Here is a 17,699-nt window from a genome sequence, read left to right on the forward strand (position 1 = left end):
TAAAACAAAAAAAAAAAAAAAAAAAAAAAGTATCTTCAGTGCCATTCTATTGGTTTCTTTCAGTTATTTACACACAGAATATAACATATCCGTATTAATCTCAACAATGCTCACATTAGCAGACTTACAGAGTGTATGATATCCAGCATATCGTAGGCTTTAGTAGATTCAATTGGGACAAGCATGTCCAGCTCAGGAACCAAACGGTCACTGCAGAAAATAAGTAAGCATGAGCAGCAATGTTTACAGATCAGACGAACATCAAGGCCAAAAATGCAGGTAAACAATTCCACCTCTCAGAGACTTGATGGGAACTGCTTCCCAAGTATGGGGAAAAGAAACGGGCTTCTTTGTCTCCGCCAGCTGTGCCTCAGGCCACTCAGCCCTCATAGGCCAGGAGGACAAAAGCCTGGCGAACCTCTTCCTGAAGGAGACATCTCTTCTACAGGGATCTCTACTTACGGAACCATCTCCTGGAAATACTACTTCTCCTCTTTAACTAGAAGAGCCCAACACGACACAGGCAGAGTATCGGCAGGGAACTTGAGAAGCAGGCAGGCAGCCGCTACAAACGGCGGGCTGCAGGGGGTACTAGAGGCACCTGGGACACTGCCCTGGGGCGCACAATTCAGCCATGGTGAAAAAGATTTGGTAGAACAAGTGTTAAGTGGCAGAAGCAGAAGAGCCTGCTTAGGCAGGTCCTCACAGCTGGATGGGCAAAATGGTTTCTCCCAATGGCAGAGCAAAGTTTCCTGTCACATACCTGGATCCACTGCACATTTACAGCTCTGATCCTTTCCCTGCCCGTGTTGTGCGCTTGCAATTTTAAATACACTTAACCATAGGAAACTTTTCCATACTTATTTCCCCTGCCACCAAACAAGCAGAGATTCATGGGTGAGGAATGCACATCCACTCTTAGCTGCTTCAGTTTAATGGCTTTGTTTAAACAATCTTTACTGTTACTCTGCTTAACTCACAGTGATGCACTTCATGCGGAGCTTTACATTTAACAAAAATGCTGCCTCCCCATTAGCAGCTGATGCTATCATTTACCTCTATCTTTGATCATATTAGCTTCACTAGGGACCTGCAAGTGTTAGCATTCACTGGGTCTTTGGATTCATTCACAGTCCCCATGGGGGGTGTCAATTTTTATGAGTCACCACTGAGAAGACTTCAGAGAGTATTATATTTGTGCTATTCCATAAAAATACTGATCTATTTTTGTTATAAATGGTGCTTCTGTGGAGTTCTTGTTGAATTACTATTTTAACAATGCTGTGATTTACTGCATTTAAAACAAGACAACACAATGCTCTAGAAATCCAATTTAAAACTGAAGTGATCTGCAGTTTGTCAAAATTGGGCAAAAACTAATAATGCAAGCCCCAGGGCTGTCTCTGTGCTCCCTCACATACACATGACTAGAGAGAGGCACATCTCCTTGCTGAGAGGGTAGGAGATACACCTATTAATAGAATAAAACTGACAGCAACACTTCCAAGTATTTTTTCCACATGATTAAGAGTATTGCATGCACATATTTCCATAAAATGATATAATGAAACCTTAATGTGATGAAAGCAACCAATTTTAACATAATAAACCCCAGGCTACAGAAGACTGTAAAACTTTTTCTTATCCATAGAGTAGATATGAATGTGCTCCAAGTTCTGTCTGTTACCTGTGGTATCCCAAAGGATAAGGAAAGTGGAAAAATGAAATTATTGTTCCCATAAATTCACAGTGCTGTAGAGTACTGAGGGAAATTGTAATGACATTAAAATGAATAACCACCATCAAAATGAAGACATTACCCAGGATATCACAAGTTTCAAAATCTCCTTCAAATCATCACAGATAACGGATATCTGGAGCTTGCTAGCAAAGTCACTGGACTTATGAGGTTGAGAAGTGTCTTTCTTACAGATCCCACTTATCAGGAACTGCTGCTCATCATCAAAGCAGTCATCTGAAGCCTGCGACAGCTGGAGACACTGTCACCCAGATTGATATTGGTTTTCATTCAATACAAAAGGGAAACTGTACTTGTTTACCAATAATTTCCAGAAATTTATATGCATACTTCAGGCTTTAGAAGAAACTAAATTTGTTTATAGTCAAAGACACAAAAAGGTAAAATCGCACCATAGAATATACCAAATGCAATGAAGTAGGCACCCTTCAAAAGGTAGAGGACATATTCACCATTAGTCAACTTGGTACTATAAGAAACCTTCTAACTCTTTAGAACCCAGGCTACTGATGTCAAAAACTCCAACTGACAGAAGTTTCAGCAACCAGGACTGACATTTTTCAACACCACAAAGAACCTACCTACCGAGAGAAAAAAACAAAACAAAACAAAACAAAAGAAACCCACCAGCTTCTGGACTTAACAATGAAGACCAAAGTATGTTACATTTAATTTGCATTATTCATAGCAATTTTTTGTGGTGTGAAAATGATGCAATAAGAAAGAAATTACTCTGGAGGAATGGGCTTCAACTGGAGCAACGGTAAGAATCAAACACATCAATTCAAAGTAAAAGGATATCACTATGTCCAGGTGAAATATTACCAATGTAAGCATTAAGACCACAAATGGGAGAAATATTGGAGATGCTGCTATAAAAACAGGAAAATTTAAAAAAATAGATCTGTCTTCACATGTATAAAGGCTATTAAATTGAAGTTTTTAGTACAAATTATTGAGCATTTATTACACTGTGATCCTCTAATAATACATCTGGTGCCACATAAAAGATGTCTCCCTTAAGAAAATAAAGAACTACTCTCTTACACATTTGTAGCTACAACGTAACTGACAGCTTCTCACAAGAAAATAAACTGTCTATTATAAGATACCTTGATTAAAAATAATGGACTGTTGTTTCTCTAATGAAATTAAGATACCACGTTCAAGTCTACAGAGGGTAAATAACCCGTTGAATGCTTAGAAAGAACATGATAACCTCAGAGATAATCCCCCCCAAAATTCACCAAATAACAGAAGAGATTTGCTTTGGTTTGTCACTATCAACCCAGAACAGTCTTCCACTTCAATAAACTCTTAAAGATCAACATCTTAGTTACTGGTCCTAATATTTTCTAATGGACCTGTCTGACCATTCTCTAAAAGCAACTGGCAAATTTATTTTGCCAACAGTGAAAAATGTATTTCAGGTACCAGAGCAGTGATTTGTAAAATCGATCCAAAAAAACCCTCCCCAAACAAATTGTTTCAAAGACATTACAAAGAACAGTGAAGCATGAAGAGAAGATAAGCTTCCCAACTCACAAGTTAAAATCTTCATGTGTGTAAGAACCGCAAGACATACATCACACACTTCTGTAGAACTGAAAGGAACAAATTCAGGAGCAGCTCCTGTACAGGAGAGGGCGACAACCTCTTAGGGGTTCCCTGCAGAAAGGGCTGAACTGGGGGTGCAGCTGGATCTCAGGTCAAAATGCTTTTACTCCATTGACATTCTCCATCTCTAACACCACTAGCAAGGCTGTCTACTCAAACAGTCCTGTGCTGGCTCTCTGGCTGTCCCTCTATCTCTTGGAAGAATTCTCTGATAAAAGTCCAGATGGTTGCTGTTTTTCCCCTCTTGAAAGGGCTCAAGTCCTTCCTTTGTTACGTTGCCAACTACACACTGAGCCTGACAGACAAGTACCTAATACATAAAACTTTCAGCCTACTTTGGCTCCTTGTTGCTTCCCCACCTCTAACCTTAACCAACAGAACTTACCCAACAGACACATGAACTGACAAAGGAGGGCAAGTTCTCCCCACTTTTGTTCACTGTGCTATCTTCTGCCTCGCTCACTTGTTTTAAGGCACTGTGACAGCCCACCTGTACAGAGATTACTCTTCCCCATATTCTGTACACAGCCTGCATAATATTGCTTTCAGAAAATTAAAAAAAATTAAATCTATCAGTGAGCACTGATAAACATGTATGTAAACACACATGTTGAAACACTTCCCATACTCACACACCACACAGCAGAATTATCAGCCAAGATCCCAGGCACAAAACACTCATTTCTTTACACCCCTTGAGCCAGAGAAGCCATGAAATTTGGTGGACAGAGACCACGGATCTCAGCCAGTCTCCTCTTACCTGGGATCATGGCATTCACGGACTGGAGCTGGATCATGGTTGCTAAGAGGTAAATAATTAAAGAACTCTCGGAGATTAAGTAGAGCATCTATATCGTTCTCAAAGGCTCTGTGCGCGACTCCTGGAAAGAAACAGTTAAGCAGTTATTGAAATTATTTTGCAAGGTTTCATTTGCAAGTATGTACCAATAAAGATACAAAGAAGTAACAGCAAGAATTTTTAAACCCGAGCTAGTAACAATCGGGAGTTTTAAGCCACCAAATTTGACTAGCTGAAAATATCTAGAAAATGTGTGGCCGTATCACACTTCCTCCTTAACAGGATTGTTGATCTCATATTTAAAATACTGTAAACTGGTTTATCAGCTGTCACAGACCTAGCTGGATCCCAGCCTTCTGGCATTCAATCCAGGTTACTGTGCTGCTCTCAAGCTTTGGACTGCAAGTTCTTTTATAAATGCTGGATCTGAGCAGTGTCTGTGTGTGTGGTTTTGGTTCATCACCAGTTCAGTTCAGATAGAATTTGAGATCCCACAGTCATTTTGAGCCTCAAGAAGATTCATGAATCACCAAGTTTTCCCAGAAGGGAAAAGAAAAAAGCACTTCATCTCACATTGCCAGTTGGTTTATAGTTAAGAGGTTCAATCAATCATGTTAGTAAGCAAAGAAGGGATTGTTAAGAATCTTTCAACCCATGCAAATTTCTGGACAACAAACAGAAAATCCCACACCATACCAAGCCTGCTTTGCTAAGCTCTGCCCTCTGACAATCCTCCCACTTCTAGAATCTTTTGTGGATTTGCCACTTTCTCTTCCAAATCCCAGAACTCTCCCACAGTCCCATTTTCCTATTTTGTTTTCCATTACTAAAAAGGACCAGCAAGAGAGCCCTATAAAGAGTAAGGTCCTATGCTTAAGTAGAGTTTTACCACTTAGACTCAAGTGACACTCACGAGTACAAAAAAATCTGTATTAGACAATCAGCTGTTCAGCTAGAACTAAGTCATTTACTTTAAAGAACAATTAGTATGTTACATAAACTACCCAGCTCTCACCAGATACAGAAGTGTGCGTCTTCGCACCCCCAAGCTGCTCTTGGGTGACATCTTCATTGGTAACAGACTTAACTACATCCGGGCCAGTAATGAATAGATAGGATGTATCCTGGGGGAGGGAAAAAAGCAAAACCACACAGTACATGCTAGACTCAAGCTGCAAAAGCACTTGAGGAAAAGCCACAGTCTGTAGAGTCTTTCCCCAAAATAAGAAAACAGCAGAACATAGGGACAAATTTCTTAAAAATCTTTAATGCATTACATTAAAAATCCACTGAAAATGCAGTTACCCACATGTTATTTAGGAAAGTTTTTCTTGACTTTTCATGAAAAAGAAGCTTAATCCAAAGCAGGAGACCATCTCAAAAAAACAAAACCTTCACATGGGGTCAGCTTGTATGTAAGCAATGTTAGCAGCAGCAGGTCAGGATATACTCCACCCTTACCTTCACCATGAACGTGAAATCAGTTAAAGCAGGCGAATACACAGCTCCACCAGCACAAGGGCCCATAATGAGGGAGATCTGTGGAACTACCCCAGAACACAGAACATTTCTCTGCAATAGAACAGACATCTAGTTTTACCAAAAATGTGCATCTTTAAGTCTATGCACAGATTCTGTAAGAATTCACAATCACAAACAGGAGAGGACAGCTTGCTTTATTTACTGGGAGACAAATACCTGGACAGAATGTCTTGATGCAAATAGAACCAAAATAATGTCTTTGCTACTGTTTTGCTTCTTTCTGTTCCCATACATTTGATTTCATATACCATGCAATAATTGCAAAGGAAGATGGAATGTGCGACCTCAACAGATGCTGCAGGGGCAAAAACTTCAGAGCCTAGAGTAGTAAGAAGTGTATATACCTGAAATTTGGACATATAGGTACGCTATCGCTCAGCGGTAGAAGCAAGCTTTACTAACCAGCTGTGGCAGAGATTCTTTTAAAATCAGACTTCTGCACTGAATTGAGTTTTACACAATGGTGAATTACTGCTGTCCACCAATATGAATGGTATGTTGTCCAAAAAAATGTTTACATTGCTCATTGCTCAACTGGATTACAGTTGACTTCTGTAACTGTTCGACTGCATCATCCCAGATTGCACTAATCCAAAATACTGTTAGCATCTAACTTGTCATCCCACCTGCTCGCATTCCTACTGAAAGCACAATCGTGTTTATGTTTTGTGCACTTACTTTAAAACTGTGTGTTCTGGCAGGCATATAACATAATGTCATTTCAGTAAAAATGAAAAAAAAAAAAAATCAGTAGCGTGTCCAGAGGAAAATTTTTTGCATTAGCCACAAAAATATTGTAGAAATGCAAAATTCTCACCAGTCCAATCAGTACTGCATGTCCCCAAACAGTAAGGTTAACAGGTTCCCTTGTCCTGCATACTGTTCTTTGAACAGAAACCTCTGATTTGCACCTTCTTTTCCTTTTTCCTCACCTTTTTTTTTCCCCACTGACCTACCATCTTGACAGAACAGGCACTTGGTGCTTCTTATCCGAGTTTCTCACTTTCTTCAAGTGCATAGTGGTTGATTTACTTTAAGTCCCCCTTTCTGCAGTGGAAATCTTTCACCTTTTATCAGCCCTATTGAAAACAAATCTGCTGTGTGAAATTCTTAACATGTCTGTATTTCAGAGGAGGCACCAGGACAGCTGGTGGTGGATAAACACAAGGGAAATTACATCCCAACACAGGCAATCTATACATTAGTGTGAATCAGAAAGTAACCCTAAAAGAACTGTTTTAAGTAAATTCATTCTTATGACAAAGCTCACCATATAGTGCAACGCCTACAGAGCTTTGCATTGGATCACAGTGTTTTACAAGGCTCAGCATTACTCTTGTTTAACAGATGGGTAAATGAAACTAAGAGGTACAGTAATGTGCCCAAAGCCAAGAAGAAAACCAAAAGGACAGTCCAGGTCTCACAAGCCCTCATATACACTGCTTTATCAAGCAGGTGACACTGCCTGAAATAGGATGATGGATAACCTAAAAGTTTACTTACAAACACCAACTTGAGTAAAGAAAGATTTTGTCCATCTTTGTGGATGCCAAGCTTCCTGGTCATCCAGCAGCCTACTTACCAAAAATATATCTGCATAGCCAGCCAAGGACTCCACTCCCTCCTGGATACGGGCTCCTCCAGAGTCATTCAGCCCAATCACAGGTGCTCCAACCATGGCAGCTTGATCCATGACCTGGTGATGAATAGAGAGTCCTCACTATTGACCTAGCTAAGCTAAAACCCCAAAGCAACCAACCCCCAAAACGTACATCCCCTAGAAAAAAATCCGTACGTGCCAGAATTCAAACTCCCTACATACCACTCAGCTTCTCCTTTATTTGTATTAACTATCACAGTCACTAACTGCTTACTGGGGTATCATGTTTTGACTTATTCAGACTAGGGGCTAAAAGATACACATTTAATCCCTCTCATGACCTTTAATATTTACCTGCCTTACTAGCCATGCACTCCATACTCACACTGCATTATCCAAACCCTGTGCTAAGTGACACTATCACAGGAGTTTGGACCAGAGAGGTCCAATCTCTCTCTGTTCATAAGAGGTCTAAACTGCACCTTAAAACACTCCTTCATATGTCTAACCTGATCTTAAAAGTTTATTGCAGTGGCAATTGTGTAATCTCCCTAAGCAGTATATTCTAATGCTTGATTATCCTTCTTAGAAGTTCTTCGAGAAGACTAAACTAAATCTTCCCTCCGGAAATTTAGAAACATTGCTTCTTTCTTGATATAGTAGACAGGGAGAGCAATTAACTACTTCTTTGCCTCTACCTTCATAAACATTCAAGTACCTCACATCTCCCTTCACTCTTCATATTTCCCTTCATGTTTCTAGACCCAACACCATCAATTGAGTCACACTGTTCTTTCTACGTCCCATTTTCTAGCCTTCTGATCATTTTTGGTACTTGCCTCAAGATCATACACAGTACCCCAGCATAGGCTTAAGTGGGAGGATTGAATTACTTACATTCCTTACATAAAATATTCCTGCTTATTAGATCCCAGTAAAATATTTGCCATTTTCATAACACTACAGCATTGGCATATTACGTTAAGATCTGCTTTAACATTAAGATCTGCTTTAGCTCCTAAATAATTTTCCGTAAAGCTACACATTGTCAGTCAATCCCCATTTTGAATTTCAAAGTTACTTTTCTCTGCCTGGTATTCGCTCTTTCAACTATTGTTACAGAACTGCATATTATTTCAGACAATCTTTCATTTACTAAGATTTTTAAAACTTCAGTCTTGTCTTTCAGAGTGCTTACAGCATCAACCTTGAATTTTATATTGCCTAGAAACACAGTAAGCATACTCAGTCCCATTCAAATCAATAGTATCCCAGCAGTACAAAATTCCAGCCTGAACATGAATCGGTGACAACTCTCTCTGTACAGTTCTAAAGTGGTTTTGTTCCTACGTGCAGTCATTCAAAGTAAAACAGGGGTTCTTCATGCTTTGTGCCTGGACGTCCATTTAAAAGTTGAAATATCACTGCGGCAGACATACAGAATGACTTTAAAATTTAAATACAATCCCACATTTTAAAAGCATCTGTGTGGACTGCAAACAGGCTCTGTGAGCCACAAGTGGTCTTGTTTGCTTATGTGAATGCTACACCAGCCATTATCAAATGCCTTATTAAAAATGAGTTTAGTTGAGTTGACATTTATTGCTTCTTTCCAGGAGGCCTGTTAACCTATCAGGACAGGTTAGTGAAACAATTTCACTGACACATTTTGCTATTTTCCAGGGCTTTATATATGAAATAATTATTTATTTCAAGGCTTTTCCAGACACTGAAGTTCTTCCTAGAACACCATTCAGACTACTGAAAACATGTCCATATATTTGAGACCAGACATTTTTTTGCCATACCAGTATTCATAGGGAACATTTCAGGATTCAGTCTCAAAAACATTTTTCTTCATCTCATGGACTCAACGATTGTCTTGAAACATGACATCACAGTTCCACACAATGGCTTTAAAGTGTTCCCCACCACAAGTGGGCACATGTTACTCTCAAAAGAGCCACACTGAATCTCTGCTGCTTCAGGGGAATGATTACAGGTATTTAATGTGGTCTGAAAGACCACAAGGCTCTTCTGCAAAAGCAACAGGCAATCTGTAGCCCAGACCTACCTAGCTTGGAGCTTTGCTGCAAGATGCCAAATACTGCTACCTCTCTGCAACTCCTGGAAAAAATCCCAAACAGGAAAGGATTACCACCAAATGGGCAGATCTCCAGGGAAGTCCAGCTAAGGGAGAACAAGTTCACTTCCATGTTCCATGACATTTTACATCCCTTAAGCCACCAATAAGGTTTGCAGGAGCCAAGATGGTCTCTCTCTCAGAACAGATTTCTGCTTCCCAGAATTCAGCCCAACAAGAAGAACTAAGAGAAGTGAAACAGATACACTACACAGACAGTCTTTTTTGAGCTCTCCACTGCCCAGGCTGCAGCCTCAAAGACTCTGAGCCCCAAAGCAATTGATGCATCCAGAGCCTACCACTGTGTCATGGTTTAACCCCAGCCAGCAACTAAGCACCATGCAGCCGCTCACTCACTCCCCCCACCACCCAGTGGGATGGGGAGAAAATCGGAAAAAGAAGTAAAACTTGTGGGTTGAGATAAGAACAGTTTAATAGAACAGAAAAGAAAAAACTAATGACAATGATAACACTAATAAAATGACAGCAGTAATAATAAAAGGATTGGAATATACAAATGATGCACTGTGCAATTGCTCACCACCCACCAATCGACGCCCAGTTAATCCCCAAGCGGAGATCCCCCCCAGCTCCCCCTTCCCCTCAGTTTATATACTAGATGTGATGTCCCATGGTATGGAATACCCCTTTGGCTAGTTTGCGTCAGCTGCCCTGGCCGTGTCCCCTCCCAGCTTCTTGTGCCCCTCCAGCTTTCTCCCTGGCTGGGCACCAGAAGCTGAAAAATCCTTGACTTCAGACTAAACATTATTTAGCAACAACTGAAAACATCAGTGTTATCAACATTCTTCTCATACTGAACTCAAAACATAGCACTGTACCAGCTATTAAGAAGACAATTAACTCTATCCCAGCTGTAATCAGGACACACTGACATTGATGCCAACCAAGAACAGTACCAACTAGGAAGGACTCACATTTTTTCTAGTTCTGCTACCAGCACTCTCCCTGCTTCTTTAGAAATAAGAGATCAAAAAAAAGTAGAAAACATCCCAATATTCCAGTACCATTACATCCCTCCCCAACACAAAGAGACACTGCAAAGCTCCAATGTGAAAGGGTAATATTAAGTCTTTCCCAATATCACGACTTGGTAAAGTCAAGTAGTTGTTACCCAGCCCAAAGTCTTCATGTTTTCTAGTTTTCTACCTCCACACTACTGAGAAGCCTATGCCAAAAAAGTAGTTATTTCCATCAGGAGAAAAGGCCTTGCATGCCAAAAACCTTGTTTCTGATTCCTTAGCAAGAAAATTCAGGAAGTTTTCACCAGCCCATACCACTGAACACTCATGCATGACAAAGTTCTTGCCCTTCCCAGCCCTGGGATTCAAACACCAGCTTTTCCAGTGAGACAAGCAGACAAATGAGAATAAATAGCCACAAGTGCCTGATAACAGAAGCTCTGAGTATCAAGGTGACCTCCAAGTTGTAAAACTGTTTATCTTCAGATTGTTTACTTGCTACATTTGCTTTTTATAAATATCACACACTTCTACATAGCACTGTTTATAGAAGTTTCTCCCAAGTCATTTCACATTTCTCCAGTAGACAATGGCTAGTTAATTTATCTTTGTACTTTGCAAGTCTCTCTTGTCTCTTGTAGCACAGCAGAAAAGGCAACTTAATCTAAACAAAGTGTATATTACTTGGAAAAGCTCTCTTATATTTGAAAAGCTTCCAAAGGGTACCTCTCTGCTCACCTGTGCTTTCACATCTTAACTGACACGAGGAGTCAGGCATTTTCAGGTTGCCATGACGTACGCCAGAGTCAACTAAAGTCAGTCACAAATCGTTTTCTCCAGAGTCATTAACACAACAGATGGAAAAAAGGACACTGACAATTTTTTGGTTTATTTTCTCCTGTGAAATATTACCTTGCAGATCTTCTGGGCATGAGCTCCAGATAAACTGCCTCCAAATACAGTAAAATCCTGGAGGGAAAACAAATTTTCAGATTAGGGAAAGAATAATTTCAGTAAAGTGTTGTAAAATTTTGCAAGTAAATAGTATAATCCTACAATGCTCTGTATTTGGTATGCTGCTCCAAACCAACCTGGCTCCCTCAGTGCAGCCTACAGATCAATCCTGTTCAATCCAAGCCTCCTTTACAACGAAAAAGATCCTTTTGACACATTTGCCAGTGGATTCCATGTTAAAAATCACAAAATTACTATGTCTCATTTGCTTTTTTTTTTCTCCTTCACAGAAACATTCTCTCTTTCTATAAATGTATGTTCCTCTTCCATCGACATCATCAATACTGAAGTAGTCTGGAGAAGTTTCAACTGTGAGGAGGGTCCCACTGCAAGGGGCAGCAGTAAGATATGCCTGCAAACAGGCAGAAATAAAGAACTGAAAATATGCCATTGTTCTATATTCATGAGTTATGCTCCAAGAGCTGAACATTCTTTTATGGGTGCTGACAGTGGGGACTGTCAGCCAAAACTGACTACTGGTGCTACCCCTAGACCTGAGCAGCAAGTTCTTTAACAAGCAACAGAGGCCCTGGGACTGATCCAGAAGAAAAAGGGGATATTGACACCTACTGGCACCAATAGAGCCCAGAGCCAACTTCTGGTGAGTTTCTCTCATGCATTCCCACCGAGTCTTACTCTCAAAGAAGCCCTAAAAACTGTGTGGACAGAGAACAGCATAACCATGACTAGCAGTTGAACCAAAAAAGAAAGAACATCTCCGGTGGCAGCTCAGTTTGGAGGGGGAAAAAGATCTTTAAGTATAAATACAAAAAACTGAGAGGTGTGTAATGAAGGGTCACATTTAAATTCTTTTAATACAAAAACTGCCCTCTACTTGTGTTCTTCTCAAATTAAGGTCTGTGTTCGGTTCCTGTCTTATGTTCAGGCCCACATATCAGTGTCCTTCCTTGGAAGAACTACATATCCAAGACAAAAAAGGCAGGGTGTACGACTTGCTCCAAGGTCACAGAGCAACAATCATTTTGGCCATCATAGCAAACTGAACAAAGGCTACTTTGTGGCCCAGAACAGAGAAGCAGTTACCAACGATCTGAAAGAAAACCTTTCTTCCACAGTGTTAAGGCTAACCAAGATAAATCTCTACCTATGGTGCTTCCTCTAAAATATTTTTATTTTAACATAAAAAGTATATTTTATCTATCTATTTATATGCTGTCTATCACAATTCCTTCAACTAATCAGAGAGTTCAAACTTCAGAAACAATTCAAGGTTGCTCAAGTGCCCTCTGTCATGAATTCCACTCACTGCAATTCCAGTGGACATCTCCAGCAAACAGCCCCCATTCTGCAGCCTGAAACCCAGAAGATGGTTCTCAGAACTCACAAAGCCCTCCACTGACACTCGCAGGTCTTCACAGGCCTGCAGGAGCTCACCCACGCACATCCAACTGCAGGGACAGTCAAAGCCTGCAATTGCTTTAAGCACACAGCGCTCAGTGACTTCTCCATTAATTCACCTCTTGGTTAGCAAAAACGTGTTTTGGGGTGGACTCCTCCAGTCTCTCAGCATATCAATATCCAATGATATTACACTGAAGTAATAACAGTTTGTTTTTTCAAAACATTACCGCTGGCTCTGCATTCATCACTCTCTTCATCTCACCCTTGTCACAACTGCATTTATCACCCAACAAAGTTTTTAAAAATGCTTTTTTGCTGCTTCTTGTCTGAAGGTGCCCTGCTTCCTCCCACAGAATCTTATGTCTATCTTATGCATATTGGTAGAAAGGTAAAGAGGTACGTTGCTACGTGGTCACACTGAACTATTGTGAATTTATTTCAAAGGATAAGTTCATGCTATTTAAAAAAACAACAAGCAAAACCATACCTGACTGAAAACATAAGCCAGTCTCCCATTAATCCGTCCACGGCCCGTCACTACACTGTCTCCAGGATACTGGATTAGAAAACAAATTCATTAAAAATAAAAATCTTTAAAAAATCAAAAGTAGCAATGACATCCACTAAAAACCCCACAAACTTACACTGAGTACCAAGTTGAACCATAAGACTGATTCTCTGAAAGGACTGGTCTATCATGTTTGCAGTGGGAGCTCTACAAAGATTTCCCACATCCCTGGAAAGGAAAACTAGAGTAATACCACATATTAGTTGCGCATTAGTGTAAAGATCAGTGAATTCTACAGTTTCCCCTCAAATTTCAGCACATCTGGAGTTAAGGCAAATCATATCCTTCGAGACAGGAGGAGATCTTTTAAGACCAGCTGATGTTTTTGAAAAAATGGACACAGCACACAAACCTTTCTTGAAGTGTTGATACAGGGAAAAAAACAACCCTGGAAAGGTCAAAAAATATAACTCTAGTCACCCCAAATACTTCAGCGTGACCTGTCCTATTTTTCACTCTGTAAATAAGGGAAAAAGAAAGAGCTGGAAGAGAAAATGGAGCCTGTGAATCTTAAAATCTGCTTATCAATGTTGTCTCACTTTTTAGTAAAGGAAATATTCAGAAGTCTTTCAAGACAACAGTAGAAAAGGAACTTCACTGGGCTGTCATAAAGGAATTCCAGGCATTTAAATGCTTTTTGCTGTTTGGTAGAAGAAAGAAAAAAAAGAAAGGGAGAAAAAAAAAAAAAGAGTATGTTGTGTAGGGCCCGCTCTCAGGGCCATTTATGCTTAAGGTGACCTGTTCTCAGGAAGGTCATACCAGTGTGGGGACTTTTCTCAGGCTGCACAGACAGCACTTCTCCCAACTCTTGGTTCTTGGCACACAGAACAGCAGGAAACACACCTGTAGTTCCAGACACTGACTTGTGTAGATGACTCCTAAAAGCCCAAGCAGCCTGTAGAGTGGCCTGGATGTGAGTACAAATCTCACCCTACCTTCAGAAAGTTCCAGGAACTCAGAGAAATTCAATGCTAAACTAATATTCCAGCTCATTGGCCACAGTTAGGTCATCTGTTGTGAAACTGTGCTCTGTAAACACTATCTGCAGCTCACAGAAAGGTGAATTCTGAAGGACAAGGAAAAAAATTAACCCTCCTGTCACTATCAGGACTTTGCTACTCCTCCTGTCTTCAGGAACAGTAATTTGCTATCAGCACTGCGGGATGCAGCGTTGAGGAGTATGACGAGAGGCAGCATAGCAGTTATTTCAGTTTGCTAGGGAACAGAGTAAAAAATTCCTTAAGGAAGCAAAGATGTTTGCTCGTACACTCGTTGAGGGGAGAAGGTTTAGCATGACATCCTTCCCAGCACGAAGTCCCATCAGCCTCCTGGCTACTGAAACAAAAACTAATCCTACACCTTTGCTGGTTCCCAATGCCCCAGCTGCTCATGGTGGAAGACTGCTGATCTCCCTCATCCATAGGAAGCAGCCCCGCAACTTTAAGGAATGAAGACCAATGAACTGGTTTAATAACCACATAAACAGAAGTTGTAGTCATTGTACGCAGCATTCAGCAGTGGCAGATATGGAGCAGCTTCTCGCCACACCCCAAACCAGAATACTCCACAGGAAACAGGGACTTTTGCTACAGAAGATTAACACTGAACAGGCACATCTGCACTAGCCACCTACACATCCCAGCATGTTTATTGGTCCTTTCTGTATTAAATTGCAACCAAATACTTTTCCTGTGTAGTAATTTATCAGGCATCAATGTTATGGTGAGGGACTTTGGGGAGCCATAGATTGCCCCTCTACGTGATGAACCTCATGTACCATGTTGGTTTAGGATACACAGCTGTATATCTGAAAACTGCATAAGCAAGAAGACTGCAACTTGCTAATGGACCAGTATGAATGCTTGAATTTCCGAACATATCTGATTTTAAGGCCTACAGGATTTTATTACTATAGCTTGGCAGGCATAATTATGGATCAGAGTTATTTCATCGTATAACATTACCTGTAGGGAGGCAGAAGTACCTACCCATATTCGTTCTTCATATCTGACTTGATTGACAAAGTTGTAACTACAAAGCTCTGCAGTCTCCTCTGTTATTTAAAATATAAATCTAAGATAATATCTGGGGAGATATTTGAAGCAAACAGGTGACCTTATAAAAAAAAAAGGTATCTAGTTTAGACAATGGAAAAGTAAATCATGTAAACTGTTAAATGGAAACTGGGACTAATAAAAGGAAATTTGCAAAACACACAAAAAAAAAAAGAAAACAAAACAAATAAAAGAAATTACATGTGAACAGAAGTCCCTATTTTCAACCAGCTGGCTGGTTAAACAGCAGAGGACAAAGAAACAAAACTACCTTATTCTTACTAGAGTCCATCCCAAAGTCAGAACATCTGTGTTCCACAAACATGTCATATTCATCAAAACTGTCAGGGTCCAACAGCAGAAGAATTCGTTCTCTTGCTGTCAGCTTTCCCTGAAATGGAGCAAGCAACAATTAATATAGCCATTAGGTAGTTCTGGCTCTGTTTACTGACCACCAGCAGATGTAGCTTAAACAAACATAGCCTCTCTTGATCTGCTACATTTGGACCATTAAGCAACTGCATGCCCCCAAAGCTGCAAACAACCTATATAGTGATCATCTTCCTTAGAAACAAACATAATGCAAGCCAGAAAAGAAAGCTTTGCGAAGACGACTGACTATTGGAGCAGCACTACCACAAGACAAAGGAAAATCTGAGAGTCTTTTCAACAAGCTATAATAGCATCACAGCTATTTTTGCCTACACATTTGAATGCCGCTATTAAGGCCTTTGTTCTATTCTTAAACATGGAACCCTTCCACAGCTAAACCAGTCCTTACCAACAGTTCAAAGCTCAATTCGCCATGCTCGATGCGAGGAAAAAGGAAATATGACAGCCTGCAGGGATTTTCTGACGAAATCCTTTTGTTCTTTTTTCTGCTGGACACTGGTATGGGCAAAAGTAGAGTAATGGCCAAGAACGTAATCAATTGACCAGATACACGTGTTCCTTGCTCAGTACTAATGATGCCATGCAGTAATAAATGATTGTAAAGTTCTTTTTATCTTAACCTTCCAAAAAAAATTTGTTATTTCCAACCCAGGTAAGCATCTGCCTGCAAAGGTCAGGGCAACTGGGTTGCCTTCTCCAGGGGATGGCATGACCCCACCTCAACATGACGTTAAAACACAGCTCGGCTTCTCTACAAAACTTCTGACCAGTAGGTCAAAAAGTTCACGAAAATCAACAAATGCAGGAAAGACTAATGTAAGCCATAGATTTAATTTATATAAAACTGTAAGATGTTTGAGACCCCCAGACATGCAGAAATGCTTGCGTGTTGGTATGTCAGTGTCCTAGATGTAACTCAGTGAGACTGTAAGTCTTTTCAGATGTTGCGTAACTGCGGGAGGGAAACTGCTGATGGGTGAATGGATCGTTCACGTAGTCTTCATGTGAACGGCTACTACTATCTCCTTGATGCCTACAACCCATCATGGCACCACTGGGTCCTTGCACCCCAGCAAGAAACAATAAACAGAAACAGGAAAACTATGCTGCCACCCTCCTCAGCATTGCCTAAATTCTGAAAAACAGAGACGAGACTAAAAACCTAGCTGTTGCCACCCTTCCCATCAGCCTTTTCCTCCGCCTTACTTCCACTCTTCTCTTTGCTCTCATCTCATAGAAGATCAGCTTAGATTTGCAACAGCAGCATAAAAGACGAAGCTGCGCGGGATGGTATGTCTCCAAGCCCAGCGAAGTGTTACGCGAGGCAGAACTTAACCATCCCGCGACAGGCAGAAGTTGCAAGTTTGGCCTGTGCTACCCCTCACGCATGCGCACCACAGCCAACCTTGGCGACAGAGCTGAAGTAAATGAATTACTCTTTTCTTCTGCCCGAAGTAACAGGTAACGCAGCCTTTAACGCCGCTTCGTTAAAGCTCCCCGGCAAAAGGGCCGCTCCAACTGAACCGCGAAGCCGCCCCGGCCTGTGCCCAGGCGCCCCGGGTTTCCAGCCCCCCTACCTCTCCCTGCCTACCCCGCAGACGGCGGGTCCCGGGCCGGCGCCCGCTGCGACTGTGACTACCCCTCCCCGCCGTGCCTGTCGCGAAGCGGAAGCGCCCCATTACGGAACCCGGCGGCGGCGGGGCCGCGCCGTGGGGGCGGCGGGGGAAGGCGCTCGTCTCGCCCCCGCCCGCGGCTCACCCGCTTGTGCTGGGCGTCGATGCGGCCCTGGCCGCCGCCGAGCAGCGCGGCGCGGCGCTTCTCCTCGATGCGCTCGGGCACGGAGGGCGGGCGGCCCGCTGAGGCGGCCC

At 41.4% G+C, this 17,699-nt stretch overlaps 1 protein-coding gene across 4 annotated transcripts in view; it reads right to left on the reverse strand.

Annotated features, from left to right (window-relative positions):
- PCCB (propionyl CoA carboxylase, beta polypeptide) overlaps positions 1-17,693 on the reverse strand; it is a 27,646-nt gene extending 9,953 nt beyond the window's left edge. Inside the window, exons 1-9 of one of the 4 annotated variants that reach the window (XM_010561137.1) lie at positions 17,590-17,693; positions 15,710-15,829; positions 13,304-13,372; positions 11,353-11,409; positions 7,300-7,413; positions 5,637-5,747; positions 5,191-5,299; positions 4,137-4,257; positions 129-210 (exon numbers count right to left, since the gene is read on the reverse strand). In XM_010561137.1, the coding sequence (XP_010559439.1) occupies positions 129-210; positions 4,137-4,257; positions 5,191-5,299; positions 5,637-5,747; positions 7,300-7,413; positions 11,353-11,409; positions 13,304-13,372; positions 15,710-15,763 (717 nt within the window). In that variant the 5' untranslated portion in view covers positions 15,764-15,829; positions 17,590-17,693. Of the gene's footprint in view, positions 1-128; positions 211-4,136; positions 4,258-5,190; positions 5,300-5,636; positions 5,748-5,873; positions 6,007-7,299; positions 7,414-11,352; positions 11,410-13,303; positions 13,373-15,709; positions 15,830-17,236; positions 17,326-17,422; positions 17,522-17,589 lie in introns of those variants that run through there. The other 3 variants (XM_010561138.1, XM_010561139.1, XM_010561140.1) reach the window with 3 other exon arrangements.
- Between the last annotated feature and the right edge of the window lie 6 nt (positions 17,694-17,699).

Source organism: Haliaeetus leucocephalus, unplaced genomic scaffold (genome assembly GCF_000737465.1).
Source record: "Haliaeetus leucocephalus isolate CR32 unplaced genomic scaffold, Haliaeetus_leucocephalus-4.0 Scaffold143, whole genome shotgun sequence".
Classification (NCBI taxonomy): Eukaryota; Metazoa; Chordata; class Aves; order Accipitriformes; family Accipitridae; genus Haliaeetus; species Haliaeetus leucocephalus.